Genomic DNA, 17,519 nt, shown 5'->3' on the forward strand with positions numbered 1-17,519 from the left:
TTTTAAAGAAACAACACATGTCATAGGAAACTTTTTTTTGACATGACAATACCTGGAATAATTAGATACATAAAGAACAATGAGGAGCTGAGCTTTTCTAAGTATATTTTGAGCAGTTATTACCCACCATCAGTGCCTTTCAAATGTCACTTGTGGCGTGTGCCTCTGTCGTGGGGCGTGGAACTTTTTCTCTGTTCTTTCCCAAAGTCGTTGGGAGCATTTTAAATCTCTGTGTTGAGCTGTGGCAAGTCACTCCGGAACCAAAGTGCTCGAAACCTTTATTTTGAAAAGCCCGAACGGTGCCCATCAAAGCAGCACGGAGAACGCTCCTTTCTCAGTAGTCACGGAGCACATTCATCTGGAAATGTCAGCCGTGTGCTCATTTAAATAATTTGACAGCTTGCGAGAAACTGTCTGATGAGTATCTCATTCAATTGTTAAAAGTACAACAAAGAAAGTCCAAAAAGTTTTCTTCCAAAGAGTTTATCATTAAGAATTCACATGAGCCACTTTATCTGTGGTTGCCTACCGAACACAATTATTGGATTTCTCTCTCTCTCTCTCTCTCTCTGCAAATGGGGCTGTGAAGACCCATTTTAACACAAGCGACACTTGGGATCTTCACCTGAAAGGAAAAAAAGCAACGCACTAAGGCTGCTCAGATAGGCTCACACACTCCATATGTATGCAGAAACGTCTAAACACAGAAGCACTTGATACATATCTTCAAATACATGTACTTTTAGAACATGTTTTGACCCAGAGCACCCGAACTTTTCATTTACCACCATGAGGCCGCTCCTTGAATCTTGCTGGATTGTGGCTCACCCCTGCTCGAGGTGCACGGAGGTTGTGCACCTGCTTAAACTTGTATCCCGGATGTTGCATTTTGCTGAACAGAAACAAACGTGAGCTTCTGAAGGACTAGTCCATGGCCAGGCATCTTGTTCCCAAGGTGTCACAGACCTGGGGAGACAAATGCTGGGCTTTCTTTGGTTCCCAATGTTTCAGATTGGCTAGGTACAGCAGCTGTATGGGATGGGGACTCAGGGACACAAAGGAGATAGGGGACCTCATACAGCTGGTCTCGTTCCTGTAATTCAGCTCCTCTGCCTCTACAACACCTTCCTGCCTCGTAACTTTCTGCCTTTGGGTAAAAATATAGGGGCCTGACGTGCATGAACGGCACACGCTCTCCCTTGGACACAGCCCCTTTGTGCAGGAGACCTTGTGCCTGAGGGAGAAGCCGTCCTCTGCGGGACACAGGCGAGTCCGGCCAGCGTCACTCTCCATGGACATTTGTGATGCAGCCGGAGCTGCAGGGGGGGGAGCGGGTGTGTGATGGGCTGCCATGTTTCCTCCTGCCAGGCTTCCTTTCTGCAAATGTTCCCGTTTAGTTAACAATGATTGATAGAGTGAAGGTAATATTAATAAAACTTAGGTACCCAGCTTGGAGGTGGACATTTGTTCGTGCCTCAGCACTCAACAAAGGGCAAATAAATGGAAAAGGGATGGTTTCAGCAGCTTGCGGGGGGGGAACGAGTCGGGCCAGGTGGAAAACGAATCCGGCCATTCATCAAAGCTGCCGGGACTGCTCTCCCACCAGCGTTTACCACTGTTCACAACACGCTCCGGGGCTCTGCTGACAGGAGCTCGTTCGCCTGTGTCTCAGAGGTCTTTTAAAACGACCCGGGCTATTTATCGCGCCCGCTTCACCGAAGGCGCATGCGACTCGTGGCTCTTGAGGCTCACAATGATGAGGTTGCACGGTGGGACTTCCAGAAAAGTCAACAGTGCAGGGCAGAAAAATGCCTCCGTGGAGGTGGGGGCGTGGAGGGGGGTGGCCCGGGGAGCCGAGGAAGCCGGGGGCACGGCCACGTCGGGAGTGAAAAACGAGCTGCTCATTCCACCCGCAGAATGACATAAATCTGCTCCAAGGAGAGGAGATGGAAGAAGAGGCGACAGGAAAGCACATGGAAAAAGTTAAATAAAAACCCGAGGTGATGCGGCCGTGGCTGGATGTTTGGGGATTACCGGGGAGGGGTGAGTTTATACCCTGCACAACGCGCTTGGCGCTCGGGCATTTGCAGCCTCGTGCGTTTGGCCCAGATGCGCTACAGCTGGTCTCCCAGCTGGGTTTGTGCGGCAGACGTTTGCTAAGCATGCCCGAGGTGCTGAGGAGGCTAAAAGGAGGGAGAACGCAGACTCCTAGAAGTTGGGGACTCTGAATGACTTTCTTGTCCCCTCCCCCATGCTTAGCACCCTGGTAGGAGCCAATCCATCAATAAATAAAAACATGTGCTTTCATAAAGAACTACTTTAAATTTTTTTTTTTTTTTTTTTTTTTTTTAGAGACAGGGTCTCACTCTGCCATTCAGGCTGGAGCAATCACAGCTCACTGCAGTCTTGAATTCGTGGGCGCAAGAGATCTTCCTGCCTCAGCCTGCCACGCAAGCCGGGACTACAGTGTGCCCCACTATGGGCCGAAAGAACTGCTTCTTCCCCCTCTGGCATTTACTGAGTGTCTGCTCAGGTGTGCCTGGCACTCTGTTAAGTATGTTTACTTGGGTTATCTAATCAAATCCTCATGACCAACTACCCTATGAAGCAGGTACTAGCATTATCCCCATTTTACAGATGAGGAAATTAAGGAAGCATAGAGCAGGTATGCCTGGGCTACAGCTACATGGTTGAGATAGAAATGGAAGCCTCCAGAACCCACACTGTGGGCTTCCACACCACACTGACTCCCCATAGCGTCCCATGGGCCTTACCTATTGACGCAATCCTATTTCTGATGCCCTTACTGGCCAGCAGGGATCAACTGCTCAGTAGGGTGGATCGCTCTGCACAGAAGCCAGGGTCTAAAGCCCAGGTCTCCCCCTGCCTCTCAACCCTTGTGCACCTGACCCTGTTGTTTGGAGAGAGAGCCCCCAAGGCCTGTGAGCGGGAGGCCAGCCCCCAAAACAGGCAACCGTGCCCTGGACCCGGGAGATCCTGGCCGCGTCAGCTCCGGACAAGGTAGAGAGGGATTTGCAAAGAGGTCACTTGCATCGTAGCTTCCTTGTGCCAAGCCAGGGAAAGAAAACTTGCATCATGTCAGCCAGCTTTCTGCAGAAAACCGCAGGAGGGATTGAAGGCTGAAGAATGACAGGCCCTACTGCAGAGAACACTTAGGCGCCCTGGACCCTCATGTCCCCGTTTCCTGTCTGAAACTCTGACTTACAGGGAAAACAAATCCCCACTATCTCTGTTGGCTTGAGATTCTCCGCTGCCGTGCCAGATTTCTCATCTGCTTGACGATTTCGTGTCTTAAATATCCCAGACACCAAAATGGATGCTTCTTTCTCCCTTTCCCATCCATCTTGCTCGGTTGTCTCGGTTTGGGGAAGGGGGCTTGCTGATTGGCATCTGTTTTCATCAGACTCTGTGGTTGTTTTTCAGACAAATAAGGTTTTCTGCGTGGGTGAGGATGGTCTTTGCTCCCGTGCTAGGGTGTGAGGACACAGCCCTGCGGGGCCTCGAGCCCCCCTGCAGTCCAGCTGGGAAATAGTTCAGGTTTCCATAGCAACGTCAGATGCCCCAGCCCCTGACAAGATGTGCAGTGGCTGGACCCCCACTCTGAGTGATGCGTCCCCAGGTGTCAGCAACGTGAATTTTGCCCCCCTTGGTAGAGGAGCTGACAGGCTGAGTTAGAATTACCAAGTTTTAGGAATGATCCCCAGCGTGGACCATGAAGAATCACTTTTGTTCTGAGCCGCAACATTATAGGCAAGCGGAACAATTTGCATAGTTGCCAGGGGGCTCCGGGGAAGGGCAGCGCGCAGTTTCCAAGCAATTATCATTATTTCCAATAGAGTTAACTGTGCCACAGAGTGGATCCATTTTCTCACGGCAAAATAAGCGTGTTAGATTGTTTTTGTGGTAACTATGCAATGAGTTCTTCTTTGCCCGTGCCCTGCCCGGTGCTGCTGCTGCCTGTTCTCTGTGAGCGTGTTGGAAACAGCGCTCGGCGGCAAATTCATTCTCACTTTCTTTGCGGCAAACTCAGAAAATGGGCTTGCTTCCTCTGTCATACCTGAAGTCAGGGGACACTTTGAGTCTGAAGGGCCGTCTCGGTTTAGAGATGGGAGAACCAAGATTGCAGAGAGTAAAGGAGCTGCCCAGGGGTGCCTGGTGCTGGGCAGCTCCGTTATGGGGCCCTCCGTTTGTCTGCCAGTGCTTCTGGCAGTCATTCTAGGATGTTCTAGAGTCTCGTATGATGGCACAAGCCTTTTAAGACCACGTGGAACTGTATCACACACCCAGCACCCTCGACACTAAAAGTCATGCGAACGAAGGTTTGGAATAAGTGAGAATGATGGCAAGTCTTAATAAAAGCAAAAATTTGGGTTTGCTCTGTCTACAATATGCAAAGTGAAGAAGGGAGCTGAGGCAGGGATGTGAAAAAACTAGGCCAACTGGAGTTTTAAATTTCGTTTTGTCTTATCCTGATTAGCTGTCCCTTTCCACCTAACGCAGCTGTGCACCTGCACCACCAGGCAGGTCCCTTCAACTGCCCGTTTAATAAGCCGAGCAGCATCGAAACAGAGACCTCCTGAGCCTCCAACAAGCAGACAGCTTAGCAAACGCAGGTCGCCAGTCATCCAAAGTAGGTGACAGGGACGTAAGACAAAACCCAAACCCACCATGGGATTCAGAATCTACAGCCGTAAACATGTACAGTGATAAAAGGAGAGAACTTTACCAATGGAAATGGCCTTACAGTGTATCTCACCCACCTCTGCTCCGTGCAGGTGAGGAGAATAGGCCACAGGACCTGTAGGGGTGTCTGGGGGAGCAGGGACCAGAACCGACCCAGGTCTCCTGAGTCTTGGTTCTGTGTAGACTGGGTTTGGGATCCTGTCTCGGTTAGGATGCTTTTAGCTGCAAACCACAAGGCCACCCAACTCAGAACAGCTTAAACGGCAAAAAGTGCGATATCTCACATTATAAGAAGTCCAGGAAAAGCAATACCAGGCACAGAATGAGAGCGGTTCTAGAATCTTCTTGTCTTAACTCGAGGGTGATTCTCCTGTTGTTGCTGGGAGCTGCAGCCTCTATATAAGTTCATTGTCAGCGTCACACAGAGGTGACATTGCTCTCCGAAGGGCGAGATCACTCATGGGATGAAGGTGGGGCATCATTTCTCACGGCCAGAGCTCCGTAAACCCGAGGGAGGAATCGCCAAAGAGAATAAACAGGCTTTGATGAGTCGCTTTGCTGTGGGTCAGTGACGACTGAGACGGGTGATAACTAGCCCTGCAAAAGGGTCCAACACCTGGTGTCCGCATTCATGGAACGTGTCTTCTGGGCACATCTTTGTGGCAAAAATCGTGCTTTAATAACACCCATCAAGCAAAATGATTTAAGTCTAGGTTCATTTTTATTTCTTTACTGCAGAAAAAATATGGAAACAGAATCATGACACTCCTGGGGAGATACATTCATCCCATGAGTGATCTTGTCCTTCAGAGAGCCATGTCACCTCTGTGTGACACTGACAATGAGCTTATATAGAGGCTGCAGCTTTAGGAAAGCATGGTTCTTACCAGGGAAAGAAAAAAGGGACAGTTTTTTCCAGAAGGTGACGAGAAACAGTGTAAATCCTATGTCCTGGAGCCAAAAGTATTTGCGCAAATCACCCCTGGGTCCCCGTCGCCAGAGTTGCTACTTGATGGGCACCCAAGTGGTCACACCATGGCAGTTTCCGACAGCAGAAAACACTGTTTGCCCTGCGGTGGTTTAGCTGCAGGATCGCCCGCCAGGGCCACTCAGTTCGTCCATCCCGACTGTGTTTGTTAGGGACAAATATTTAGACGTTCTACTTTCGTGGGGTAATCTGTGTCTCTGCAGTCTGCAGGGTGTTTTTTTATAGAGTTGAATGAGTCTAGCTCCTATTTTGGTCCAGCTTAATGGGCTGGGGGGGGGGGTCTCCTCTGGGGAGGATGAAAAGATTTTGGAACTAGACAGAGGGGCAGTTGCACAACACTGTGGATGTACTAAATGCCACTGACATGTGCACCTTAAAATGGTTAATTTCATGTTGTGTGAATTTCACCTCAACTAAAAAAAAAAGGTGATGTAGTCTGGTCTTTTATTTTGAAGATGCAGGAACAAGTGGCCAGGGTGGGGGTGGGGGTGGGGGTCTGCCAAGCCTCTCTGAGATGCAGGCAGGTCTCCTGCACGCGACACCGCCCCATCCACCATGAAGCCTAGTCCTCCCCGAGTCTCTGCGCGGCCTTGTCATGTCTCCAGACGGCAATCTCAGGGCCAACCGTACACTCGCCCAGCATGACAGTTCAAACCAGAGCAACACCAGGCACAGAATGAGAGCGGTTCTAGAATCTTCTTGTCCTAACTCGAGGGTGATTCTTTTGTTTTGTTGGAAACTGCCATGGTGTGACCACTTGGGTGCCCATCAAGTAGCAACTCTGGCGACGGGGACCCAGGGGTGATTTGCGCAAATACTTTTGGCTCCAGGACACGGGATTTACACTGTTTCTTGTCACCTTCTGGAAAAAACTGTCCCTTTTTTCTTTCCCTGGTAAGAACCATGCTTTCCTAAAAATTCAGGTTCCTGAACCGAGGGGCATTTTAGTAGTCACCCCCTGGGTGGAACGAGCCCACCCCCGTCCCTCCCCCAGTGGCTGGGGTGGCGTGGGGAGGGTGGGGTCTTGCAGTTGAGAGCTTTAGCCTGGGACAATGGTGTGTTTGCAGCCTCTGGTTCTCAGCTGTCCAAGGAAAGACCTGGGCGTGACAGGGGGATGTGTGACAGGTGCAGCGAGGATGCTGTGTCTGAGGAAGGTGCAGATCACAGCTCCCTCAGCTTTCCCCTCCGCCGTGGGGAGGCTGGGCGGGATCTTCCTAAGTCCCTCCGAGGACAGGTGGGAAACCACTGGCCTTGACTGTTCATGACCTCCAGGCACTGATGTCGAGAGTCTTTGGAATTTCTGTTCTTTTGTTGGGCTCCAGGTAACCAAGAAACATCAGTGCGTGCCTCGATCAGACTGTCCTCAGAATCCTCCACTGGGAGACCCCGCCGAGTTCGTGGCTTTGTTTTTCGTTGCTCACCTGGAACACAGCCGGTCCCCACCCCCACACCTCACCCGGTCGCCCCGTTGAATCTCGCCAGGCCCTGTATGTCTCCATGCTGCCTTCTTGACCATTCCACTGAGCATGGGCACTCTGAAGTCTCTTCAAAGCCTCGTCCACCCCTCCTCAGAGACCTTACGACAGCCACCTGGGAGAAATGACAGGGCTGCAGCCCTGCTCGGTGCACACGAGCCCCGAGAGGCTGCCCTGCCAGCAGCCGCTGCTTCCCTGACGTGGCTCAGTAGACCAAGTGCAGTGGGCAGCACGCCCTGACCTGGGGGACTCCAGGGACCTGGGTCTGAAACTCTTCCCATGTCCTTGGTCTGCCATGACCATCTGGGCTACTCCTGCAGAGGCCACGTGAGAGCTCACGAGGTGTTTTTTCATTTGCTATCTGATGTCACTGTCCCTCGGGCACAGAGATACCCATGGGAGCCAGTGCAGACCCTCACGGGCCCTGACCCGACCTCCCTTCGCTTGTGCCCAGGCCCTTGTCAGGGGTGGAGGGTGGCAGTGGTCACCAGACAGAGAGGGACAGGAGGGACGGGCAAGCAGGTGGCTGGGAATCTGTCCCAAGGGAGTGGAAAGGCTGCGGGAGGCACAACCCTGCAGGAGCCAACGCTCATGCTCCGCTTTCCCATCGCCTGTGCTCGTGTGACACAGACCCAAAACAGGATCACTGTGAATTTCAAGACAGTGACCCCAGAGCATGAAACCCCAAAAGGGGCCCCTTGCAAGAGTGGGGCATGCCCATGAGCCCATGAAGCCGGCCCTGGGCGTGAGTATGCAGTAGGCACTCAACGTGTGCTTGATGACTTGATGCTAGGGATATATACGGGAAAAGAGCCTTCAAGGGCCCACAGTCTGGGGACTTATCTAGAGACATGGCAATAGTAGCTGCTCAGTCAGTGTTTGTTGAAAGAGTGAATGTGATGCCTTTCTCGAGCCTCAGTTTCCTGATCCATAAAATGGGAACAATAATAAAGGCACTTACATCAGAGAAAATCGTGTAACGCATTTCATATCTGGCATGCAGAGAAAACCCAGTGTTATTAATTCTACTATCCCCAGTGCTGGACAGAGCAATCATTTAATAAATGTTTGGGCCGAGGATTCCTAGAGAAAATGAGATTTCAGCAAATTGGACTGAAAACTTCTGTTTACCTTTTAAAACCTGTTTCATTGTCTCATATCAAGACTGTTCAGATGATGGGCACACCGATAGCCCTGACTTAAGCATTGTAAAAGCTATCCATGTAACAGAAACATTTGTACCCCCTTAATATTTTGAAATAATAAAAGAAGAGGCAGCCGGTGTGGTCACAATGGCATGGGAAGAGCTGGATACCTGCTGAGCGCGAAAGACGAGCAGTGGCCCCAGGAGAGAGTAGGGAGGAAGTCACTTTAGGTTTGAGATCTTTTGAGTGTCTGGTCTTTCTTTCTCTTTCTTTCCCCAGAGCAGTTTTGTACCTGGGCTCAACTTTCTGCATGCTGCTGAGAGGAAGAGCGGCCTTGGACTAAGGAAATACGTGCTACCCAGCCCCTGAAAAGTGGGGATCTCTAGAGTGCTTGCTCCAGAAACGAGACATGTGACTCATCAGCAGCGCGAGCCCCCCGCCCCACGCCCAGCCTGAGCACACACGGGGTCCACCAGGGTCTGACTGAGGGTCCTCGGGGTCCCCCCAGCAGGGTGTCAGTTTGGTGCCTCTTCAGACCCCCGTTGAAACCTGTGGCAGCTGCCTGGTTTTGAGACTCCGTTTCAGCTGAGCTGGCGGTGGAATGGGGAGGATGCCGGTGTCTCTGGAGAGCCACTTGGAGATGTCACTCTCGTCGCCTTTGCGGCAAGGAGTCTTCACCATCAGGGAAAGACAGGGCCCCTGGCTGCCACTTGCTGAGGGATGAGGGAACTTTGCCCGTACTTTCCTTTGTGTCCTCAAAACCCTCTCTTTGCATCAGCTTTTTTCTTCCAGAGAACTCTGTGCTTTGAGGTAAGACTGAAGCTCAAAGTTTACTTTTTAACATTTCGACAAGGGACAGTTGCAGGAGAGTAATGCCGTCCTTCCACTCTGTCGTGTATAATTAAACAATCAGATGAAGGTTGTGGTGACTCACTCCTCCCACATTTTAATTGAACTAGCTGTTTCTCTCCCAGAAGGCTCAGAGCATAAACACGTTGAATTTATGGGTAGCATTTAGAACTCCAAGTAAGTTCTGGTTTCTCATTTTTGTTTTCAATCTATGTGCTCTTCCAGGGATTCAAAACTATTACAGTTTTATCAGCAAAATGGGACTCTCTACCCATTTGGCGAGATGAACCACACCAGTATAACTGTGTGTGCTGTGTATTTATGGGGCACACTTGAATGGCCAATTGCACTGATGTCAGATGCTAAGGAAGGGCCCCTCGGCAACTGAAAATGACATCATTGTTGGGCTTAGACACAACCCAAAGTTATGCGTGGCTGACAGCACCACTGATCATGAATTCCAGTGACCTCAACTGGAAATAACTTTAAACAAAAAGCACCTCCTATTATGTTTACAGTGAAAGAGCCAATTGGTTGGGTACAAAACTGAATAAATGAGACATAGCAACAGGCTGATCTTTCGGGTGGAAGTTGGGGATGTGTGTATGCCCAACGGTGCCGTGTGAATGCAGCCCCAGAGGACGGTCCTTTAAGTGCTCTCGGTTGGGGCTGCCAGTTACAATGCCTTGCGTTTGCCGTGACAGTCTCAGTGGATCGTCCCATACCTCGAGGGGCAGGGGACTGAGCCCCAACCTGACCTCGTCTGAGGTAGAGGAGCTCCTACGGAACGGCCGTGGGGAGTGGGGCCTGGCCCTGTTCTCCTGACTCCTCACCCAGTGTTCTCTAACTCCAGCCAGCAGCTTTGGTAGCCCATTAAACTGCACTGAAGTGCTGATGGCTTGCAAAGGAAATTCTTTACAACTGTTATAAAGGTTTCATTGCTTAAGTGTAATCTAGCAAAACCACCAAGCCCCCTCCACTCCCCAAGCTCTCAGACTTGCCAGGGAAGTGAAAAGTGTCTAGCTGACCTCAGGAATAAATGCACCCAGCCCAGAAATACTTGGAGAATATACAGAAGGTTCTGGAAAAGATAATGGTACCTCACAATGAGTGACATGCTGCTCTGGAGCTCAGCTTGCGTGTGTTCAAATCCCCCCTCTGTTGCCCACCAGCCAGTTGGGAGTAGCTACTGAATCTGTCTGCCTCAGTTTCCTTATCTGTACATAGGGCTGTTCATAGTCACTGTCTCCAAGGTGGTAATGAGTTAGGTGACACAAAGCACTTAGAATAGTGCTTGGCATGTATGCATGCAGTGCCTACTGTATGTTGTAGATATAAAAACAAACAAAATAGGCAGAACCTCCTGCCCTCTTGGAGTTTACATTTGGGGTGGGGGGCACACAGCAGACACTCTGCACAGCTGGTAGCCCACAGTTGGGTCACATGTTGCAGATCTTTGGCAATTAGCCACACACTGGCCGAGTTAGGGTGCATCCTTCCCATGAACTTTGACTGTGGGGTGATACCTTGCAGCTGTAGTGTTTTGCCAACCAGTAACTGTTGGCACACAAAATGTGCTGCCAACAACCTTTGAAGTCCAGGAGGTGCTCTGGCCAGCCTTGTCCTCGACCGCACCCGCCTGTCAAGAAAAGGTATTATGTTTTGCATCAGCAGTAAACTGGGTCGAAGTTTGGTCAATCAGAAGTTGTGTAAGAACTCACTATGGTTGGTGCAGGGCCCGAGGTCTCCCAGCATTCATTAACAACTATCCGTTCAATGATTATCTCCTGAGGTTTATTGTGGTGGGTTGGTCCAAAGCATAACTGACCCTGGCGGCGATCCACAGACCTGCCCCTGACGTCAGGGGCGAGCCTCCCTGGGCGCGGCCAAGGGGCAGGGGCGTTGTCGCCGTGGTATTTAGAGCCAGGAGGCTCTGCCGCCCAGCACGGCCTTCCCACTGGGAGCTCACACTCGCCAGCGGGAAGAACCCGGACAGGAACGCTTGGATCTCTTCCTGAGATCTTCCAAAGAGAACAGAGGTAGGTAGAGCGCTTACATTTACAATTCTAAAAACTACAGAGATGACATAAACTCATTTTGTTTTTTCCTTAGAGCAATGGCTATCTGGTGATGTGCAACCCCAACAGAAGCCCACTGAGTGTGTGTGAAGGTGCCCGTGGTTGTTTTTGCTCAGGGCGCCTGCGCTTTCTGTTTCAGGAAACCTCGGCGTGCGTGCCCCTTAGCACGGCTCTGCAGAAATGGCTCCTCAGCTGCAAAACGGCCTGAACTTCTCAGCCAAAGTTGTCCAGGGCAACCTCGACAGCCTGCCCCGGGCAGTGAGGGAGTTTGTGGAGAGCAATGTCAAGGTGTGCCAGCCTGAGTACCTCCACATCTGTGACGGCTCCGAGGAGGAGAACAGGCGCCTCCTGCAGCACATGGAGGAGCAGGGTGTCATCAGGCGGCTGAGGAAGCATGACAACTGGTACGTGCTCGGGCTGCCCCGCCTCCCGCTGCCCTCGGCACGCCTTTCCTCCATCTCCTTGCTGTTGGTAGAGGGAGGGGAATGAAGACTTCTCGGTGGGGGTCGGGGGTGGGGTGGGGGGGTTGCAGGGTCTTGAGAAACTTACTAGGATGGTCAGAACCACATTTAATCTCATGCCATTGGTAGAGCAGCACAGGCCTGCAATGGGAGACGGCACACACAGAAAGACTGGCTCTTAGTCTAGCAATGTCTCCCCGGCCACATTCTAGTGGGTTTGGTTGTTCACTTTTATGGGGCGTCGTTAATGTGACTGGCGTCCTGCTAGGGAAGAGTGTGATGGCAAGTAAAACTGGTCCCTTTCTGACGATGCTTGGCTGATGGGAATCCTGTGATTTTTTTGCAGCTGGCTGGCGCTCACTGACCCCAAGGATGTGGCCAGGATCGAAAGCAAGACGGTTATCATTACCCAAGAGCAAAGAGACACAGTGCCTATCCCCAAAAGCGGCGTCAGCCAGCTGGGCCACTGGATGTCGGAGGAGGACTTTGAGAAAGCGTTCAACGCCCGATTCCCGGAGTGCATGAAAGGTGAGCAGAGCGGTTATTTGATCAGGCAAAATAGCAGCAGCCCTTTTATTATTGTATCTACCCTAATGATAATGGCAATGGCGATGGAAACTTCCACGGCCTCAGATGCCTTTTGGCTCCCTGTGCGAAGCTGGCCATGTGTGGAAAATGCACATCTCAGTTCTGCCTTTACAGACTGTCTTATGTGAGCATGAAAACCATTTCCATGCATATGGATTTAAAATTGCTTGGTGGAGCCCAATTGCACATTTACGAAAACTGTTTAATTTTGGCAGGCTGTTCACTTTCCAGTGGACTCCTCTAGCCCAGGGGGCTGGAGGACAGCAGGGTGCAGCGTCGTTTGAGAGGCCATGAGCATAGGTCCACCCAGGACGGTGACGCTGGTTGCATTCGTGAGTCCAGGGTCACTTCTCACCAGTCCCATCACTCTGGCCCCGCAGGTCGTACCATGTACGTCATCCCCTACAGCATGGGGCCCCTGGGCTCCCCGCTGTCCAAGATCGGCATCCAGCTGACGGATTCGCCCTACGTGGTGGCCAGCATGCGGATCATGACAAGGATGGGCACGCCCATCCTGCAGGCGCTGGGCGACGGGGAGTTTGTCAAGTGCCTCCATTCCGTGGGCTGCCCTTTGCCTTTAAAAAGTAAGTGTGCTGTTTCAACATCAAAAGTTAAAATTAAAAAGTAAGCTTCACGGTAAACCCCAACGGGGACGCGCACTCTAACGCGGGATGGCCCTTGTTCACAGAGCCTCTGGTCAACAGCTGGGCCTGCAACCCGGAGCTGACGCTCATCGCGCACCTGCCGGACCGCAGAGAGATCGTCTCCTTTGGAAGTGGGTACGGCGGGAACTCTCTGCTTGGGAAGAAATGCTTCGCTCTCAGGATGGCCGGCCGGCTGGCCAAGGAGGAAGGGTGGCTGGCAGAGCACATGCTGGTAAGCCCGCGGGAACCCCGAAAGCTGCTTGCAGGACGGCCTGGGGGCGGCAGATACGAACAGCATTGCAGTTCCCACCGGGCAGAGCCCAGTGCACCCGGGCAGACGGGGAAATTCCATCAGCAGCTGTCAGTGCGCCGCTGTGTGTCCCTCCTGCAGGGCCTCAGACACGGTGAGGCCGACAGAGACCTCTGGACTTCATTATTTTGAAAGTGTTAGTTTGTTCTGATACCTGAAGAAATAGATCTTGAGGGCCTGGCTTTTGGGGGCTTCTAGGCTAACGTGCTCTAACAGAGAAAGGAGCAAAGGTGGTAAATGACAAGTGTCACCTCCAACAGATCCTGGGCATAACCAACCCCGAGGGGCAGAAGAAGTACCTGGCGGCAGCGTTTCCCAGCGCCTGCGGGAAGACCAACCTGGCCATGATGACGCCCACCCTCCCCGGGTGGAAGGTCGAGTGTGTGGGGGACGACATCGCCTGGATGAAGTTTGACAACCAAGGTGACTCTCTGAGGCCCAGCTGGTGATACCAACGGGGCTCGAGTGAATTGTTGACCTCAAAACCTGCCAAGTCCTCCTAAATCCACAGTGTTTGGGTTTTTAATTCAGTTAGTTCAGAGTTTGCAAAGCTTTAGAAATATGTGTTCTGTAAGCATTCCTTACTATCCAATCCAGATGGAAGTGGGACCATATGTTGCTTTTTGTTTACATACATAAATTTATTAAAGTGGTATTGGTGGAAAATTGAAGAAGAAAGAGTTGTAAAATGTTTCAAAGTTGAATATGATACTTGGATCATAAGGAGAAAAAAAAAAAAAAGATTTGAGAATTAGGCACACAAATTAGTCCGGCAGAATATCAGAATGTGTGGTACGCTTTGCTTGGCATTCACGGCTACTTCTCTGGTTTGAAACTTTCCAGGCAACTTAAGGGCTATCAACCCAGAAAACGGCTTTTTTGGTGTTGCTCCTGGAACCTCCGTGAAGACAAACCCCAATGCCATCAAGACCATTCAGAGGAACACCATCTTCACCAACGTGGCCGAGACCAGCGACGGGGGCTTTTATTGGGAGGGCATCGACCAACCCCTGGCGCCAGGCGTCACAATCACTTCCTGGAAGGACAAGGAGTGGAGCCCAGAGGACGGTAAGTCCCCTCCAGAGGCCTCAGCGCTCCAGGATGCAGGCACCACCCGTTTGGGCCAGACACTAAGCGGCTTCCCGCTCTCTTGTTGTAGGAGAACCTTGTGCCCACCCCAACTCGCGGTTCTGCACCCCGGCCAGCCAGTGCCCCATCATCGACCCCGCCTGGGAGTCTCCGGAGGGCGTGCCCATCGAGGGCATCATCTTTGGAGGCCGCAGACCTGCCGGTGAGGCTCTCCTTGGTTCAGGCTGGGAAAATGGGGGTGCTGGCTATCGAGGGACATCCGTGGGATCTCTCCTTCTCCATGACCTTGTCAGAGGGTGCCAAAGACCTTGAGCTTCCTTTCCAAAATTCCAGAATAATTGGCAAGCTCAAATATTGAACCAACCCTGTTGGTCATCTGGGACCTTTCTGGATCCTTGATCCAACGTAGCTTGATCCCATTTGACTTTTTTCCTTTGTGGCCTCCGTGGTGTAATTTTGAGCAGTTTTCTGCACTTAAGCTTGATAAATGCAAAATTAGCTCGGTTACAAAGCTGTTGTTCTGCTATGTCTTTCCATGTTGTGAAATGACATCATTGGCCGTGGAGGATGAGTGTCAAAGCTTTTAAGGAACTTTTCTTTTGTCCTGCTAAAGGTGTCCCGCTAGTCTACGAAGCTCTCAGCTGGCAGCATGGGGTGTTTGTGGGGGCAGCCATGAGATCGGAGGCCACAGCCGCAGCGGAATTCAAAGGTAAACGTCCAGATTTGAAACCTCGGGGAAGGGGGATTAGAGCTTTATCCATCGCTGTTCCTCTCCCTCTCTGTGTCTGTTTGTGAGAGAGAGCAAGAGAGAAAACCCGGCATGCTTATGTCAATAGTGATAGGGGCCAGTATTGCCCGGGAGAGCGTCACATGCCAACAGCAGCCCCCTCTCTGTTTAACAGGCAAAATCATCATGCATGACCCCTTCGCCATGCGGCCCTTCTTTGGCTATAACTTCGGCAAATACCTGGCCCACTGGCTGAGCATGGCGCAGCGCCCAGCGGCCAAGCTGCCCAGGATCTTCCATGTCAACTGGTTCCGGAAGGACAAGGAAGGCAGATACCTCTGGCCCGGCTACGGAGAGAACTCCAGGGTGCTGGAGTGGATGTTCAACCGCATCAACGGGAAAGACAACGCCAAGCTCACGCCCATAGGCTACATCCCCGCGGAGGGCGCTCTGAACCTGAAAGGCCTGGGAGACATCAACACGAAGGAGCTCTTCAGCATCTCCAAGGAGTTCTGGGAGAAGGAGGTGGAAGACGTCGAGAAGTACCTGGAGGACCAGGTCAATGCCGACCTCCCCTATGAGATCGAGAGAGAGGTCCTCGCCCTGAAGCAACGGATAAGCCAGATGTAATCAGAACCTGCGAGCTTAACCTTTAAAATCGGCTCCTTTCCAATCCATAAGAAAAGGTTGCGTTTTCCTGAATCAACACTACCAGCGGCATAATCATCACCACCCCAATGAGCAGATCCAAAAGGCACACTTTAATTTTTTCAGATAAAAGCCACAGAGTACAGGCTAGCAGCTGATGAGATTGGGAAGGGAAATCATAGCATGTCTCCAAAATTCATATCCGATGCATATTTTGTTCAACTTTGAAGTCACTCAGGCATTTAGTCTTTTTAGGTTTTTTTCACTGTAGCTATATCAATTAGCTAGAATGCACAGAAAACATACTTGAGCTGTATATATGTGTGTGTGTACGTGGTCTATTTGTACAGGTGTATCTGTGTGTACTGTTACCTGAAATATATTTAATACCTTTGGAAAAATCTTGGGCAAGATTACCTACTAGTTGTTGGTAGAAAAAAAATGTTGCTTTGTTATTAATATGTGTGTTTAAATTATTTTTATATACTGTTTTCCTTACCTTTACATAACTGCAATTTTTCTACCTTACTACTTCTTGGGAAAAAATTACAAAATAAACTTTTATAGAAAAGATGGATTTGCTTTGCTTGGTTTTTCTTACTTGAACCACCAAGAAAAAAGAACTCTGATTAAATGCCTTGTACCCAAATTTCCCCTCTTCCAAGAAGGTGGGACGTCCAGAATCACCCTTGAAGAGGGGGGCTGCCGGGATCCAGGGAGCAGGAGGGAGCCGGGTGCAGAGGGATGAGCCCAGGATGGGAACACAGAGGTGACAACAGCACTGTGCTTCGGGTTTTCTGAATTTAGCTGAAGCCACTAGCTGGCGCCCTTTAACAATTCTATCACACAAACCTTTCACTAGTGGGGCTCGTGCAGCGGCACTGGGAGAGTTTCACACGTGCTTTTGGACAAAAATTTGGGCCCGAGAGCCTCTGTCTTCCACAAGAATTGCACTGTGGACAGTTGCATAGGCTTTTGCCTTTTAGCTCGTTTTGAGCAACACTTTTCTCAGCTGTCAGCCACAGGGGAGGACAGGGAGGATAAAAGGGGTCTTCAGAAGGGAAAGTCAAAGGGATCTCTGTTGTGCAGGCACTAACTGAGTGCCTTCTGTGTACCCAGCATCACGCCAACACAATGGGCTTCCCCGAGAAGGAAGGCGAGTGGTTTGCACCCCCTCTGCCCGCTCCACTCCCAGCGTTTATGGGTGTTCCAGAACAGTCCAAACAAACCATAAACTTTACATCGCACCTTCGTGCTGAAGATAAACACTTCCTTCAAGTTGTTTTTTTTCCTTTCTGGGCCTAGGCTGTGAAATTGGCTTCACCCTCTGCCACACGCCATCGAGCGGCTGCTTCTCACGTTAATCTCAACAGCTCAGGCTTCGTCCCCTCCCCAGCGGGAGAAACTTCGAGTCCCTGAACCTTCCTTGCTCCGTCCCCAGCAGGCACCTTCCAGGGCACAGAGCACTGGTGTTAGGACCTGGGGGATGGGCCCTGGCAGGCACCCCTGACCCGAAACCCTGGCAGAGGGCACTGAGCCAGTGCAGTAGCTTTGTCATCGCCATGAGCAGTTGCAGTAAAGTGAGCTCCTCCAGGGGTGAGGGCCACCCCCGCTTTCCTGCCCGCTGCCTACCTCCGTGGCCCGGGGAGGACACACTGGCAACCCAGCCGGCAGGGTCTTCTTTTATCTCATCAGGGGTAAGGACACCCCTGCTGACGTCTGGTGGCAGCCTCTGGAGCCTGGAAGGTCTGGAGGGTCCAGATGTGAGTCTCAGCCCCTCTCCCTCTGGGGTGCCCTTAGGCATTGCACAAAA

General features: G+C 51.3%; 1 protein-coding gene across 1 annotated transcript; it reads left to right on the forward strand.

Moving 5' to 3' along the window:
- The first annotated feature begins 11,082 nt into the window (after window positions 1-11,082).
- Window positions 11,083-16,279, forward strand: PCK1 (phosphoenolpyruvate carboxykinase 1). The gene is made up of 10 exons (XM_045528475.1): window positions 11,083-11,200; window positions 11,379-11,643; window positions 12,047-12,228; window positions 12,669-12,872; window positions 12,977-13,164; window positions 13,503-13,665; window positions 14,086-14,310; window positions 14,402-14,533; window positions 14,945-15,040; window positions 15,234-16,279. Exons 2-10 carry the CDS (start codon window positions 11,420-11,422, stop codon window positions 15,686-15,688), a joined length of 1,869 nt encoding a protein of 622 aa, XP_045384431.1. The 5' UTR covers window positions 11,083-11,200; window positions 11,379-11,419; the 3' UTR covers window positions 15,689-16,279.
- The last annotated feature ends 1,240 nt before the right edge of the window (window positions 16,280-17,519 follow it).

Source organism: Lemur catta, chromosome 17 (genome assembly GCF_020740605.2).
Source record: "Lemur catta isolate mLemCat1 chromosome 17, mLemCat1.pri, whole genome shotgun sequence".
NCBI classification, from domain to species: Eukaryota; Metazoa; Chordata; class Mammalia; order Primates; family Lemuridae; genus Lemur; species Lemur catta.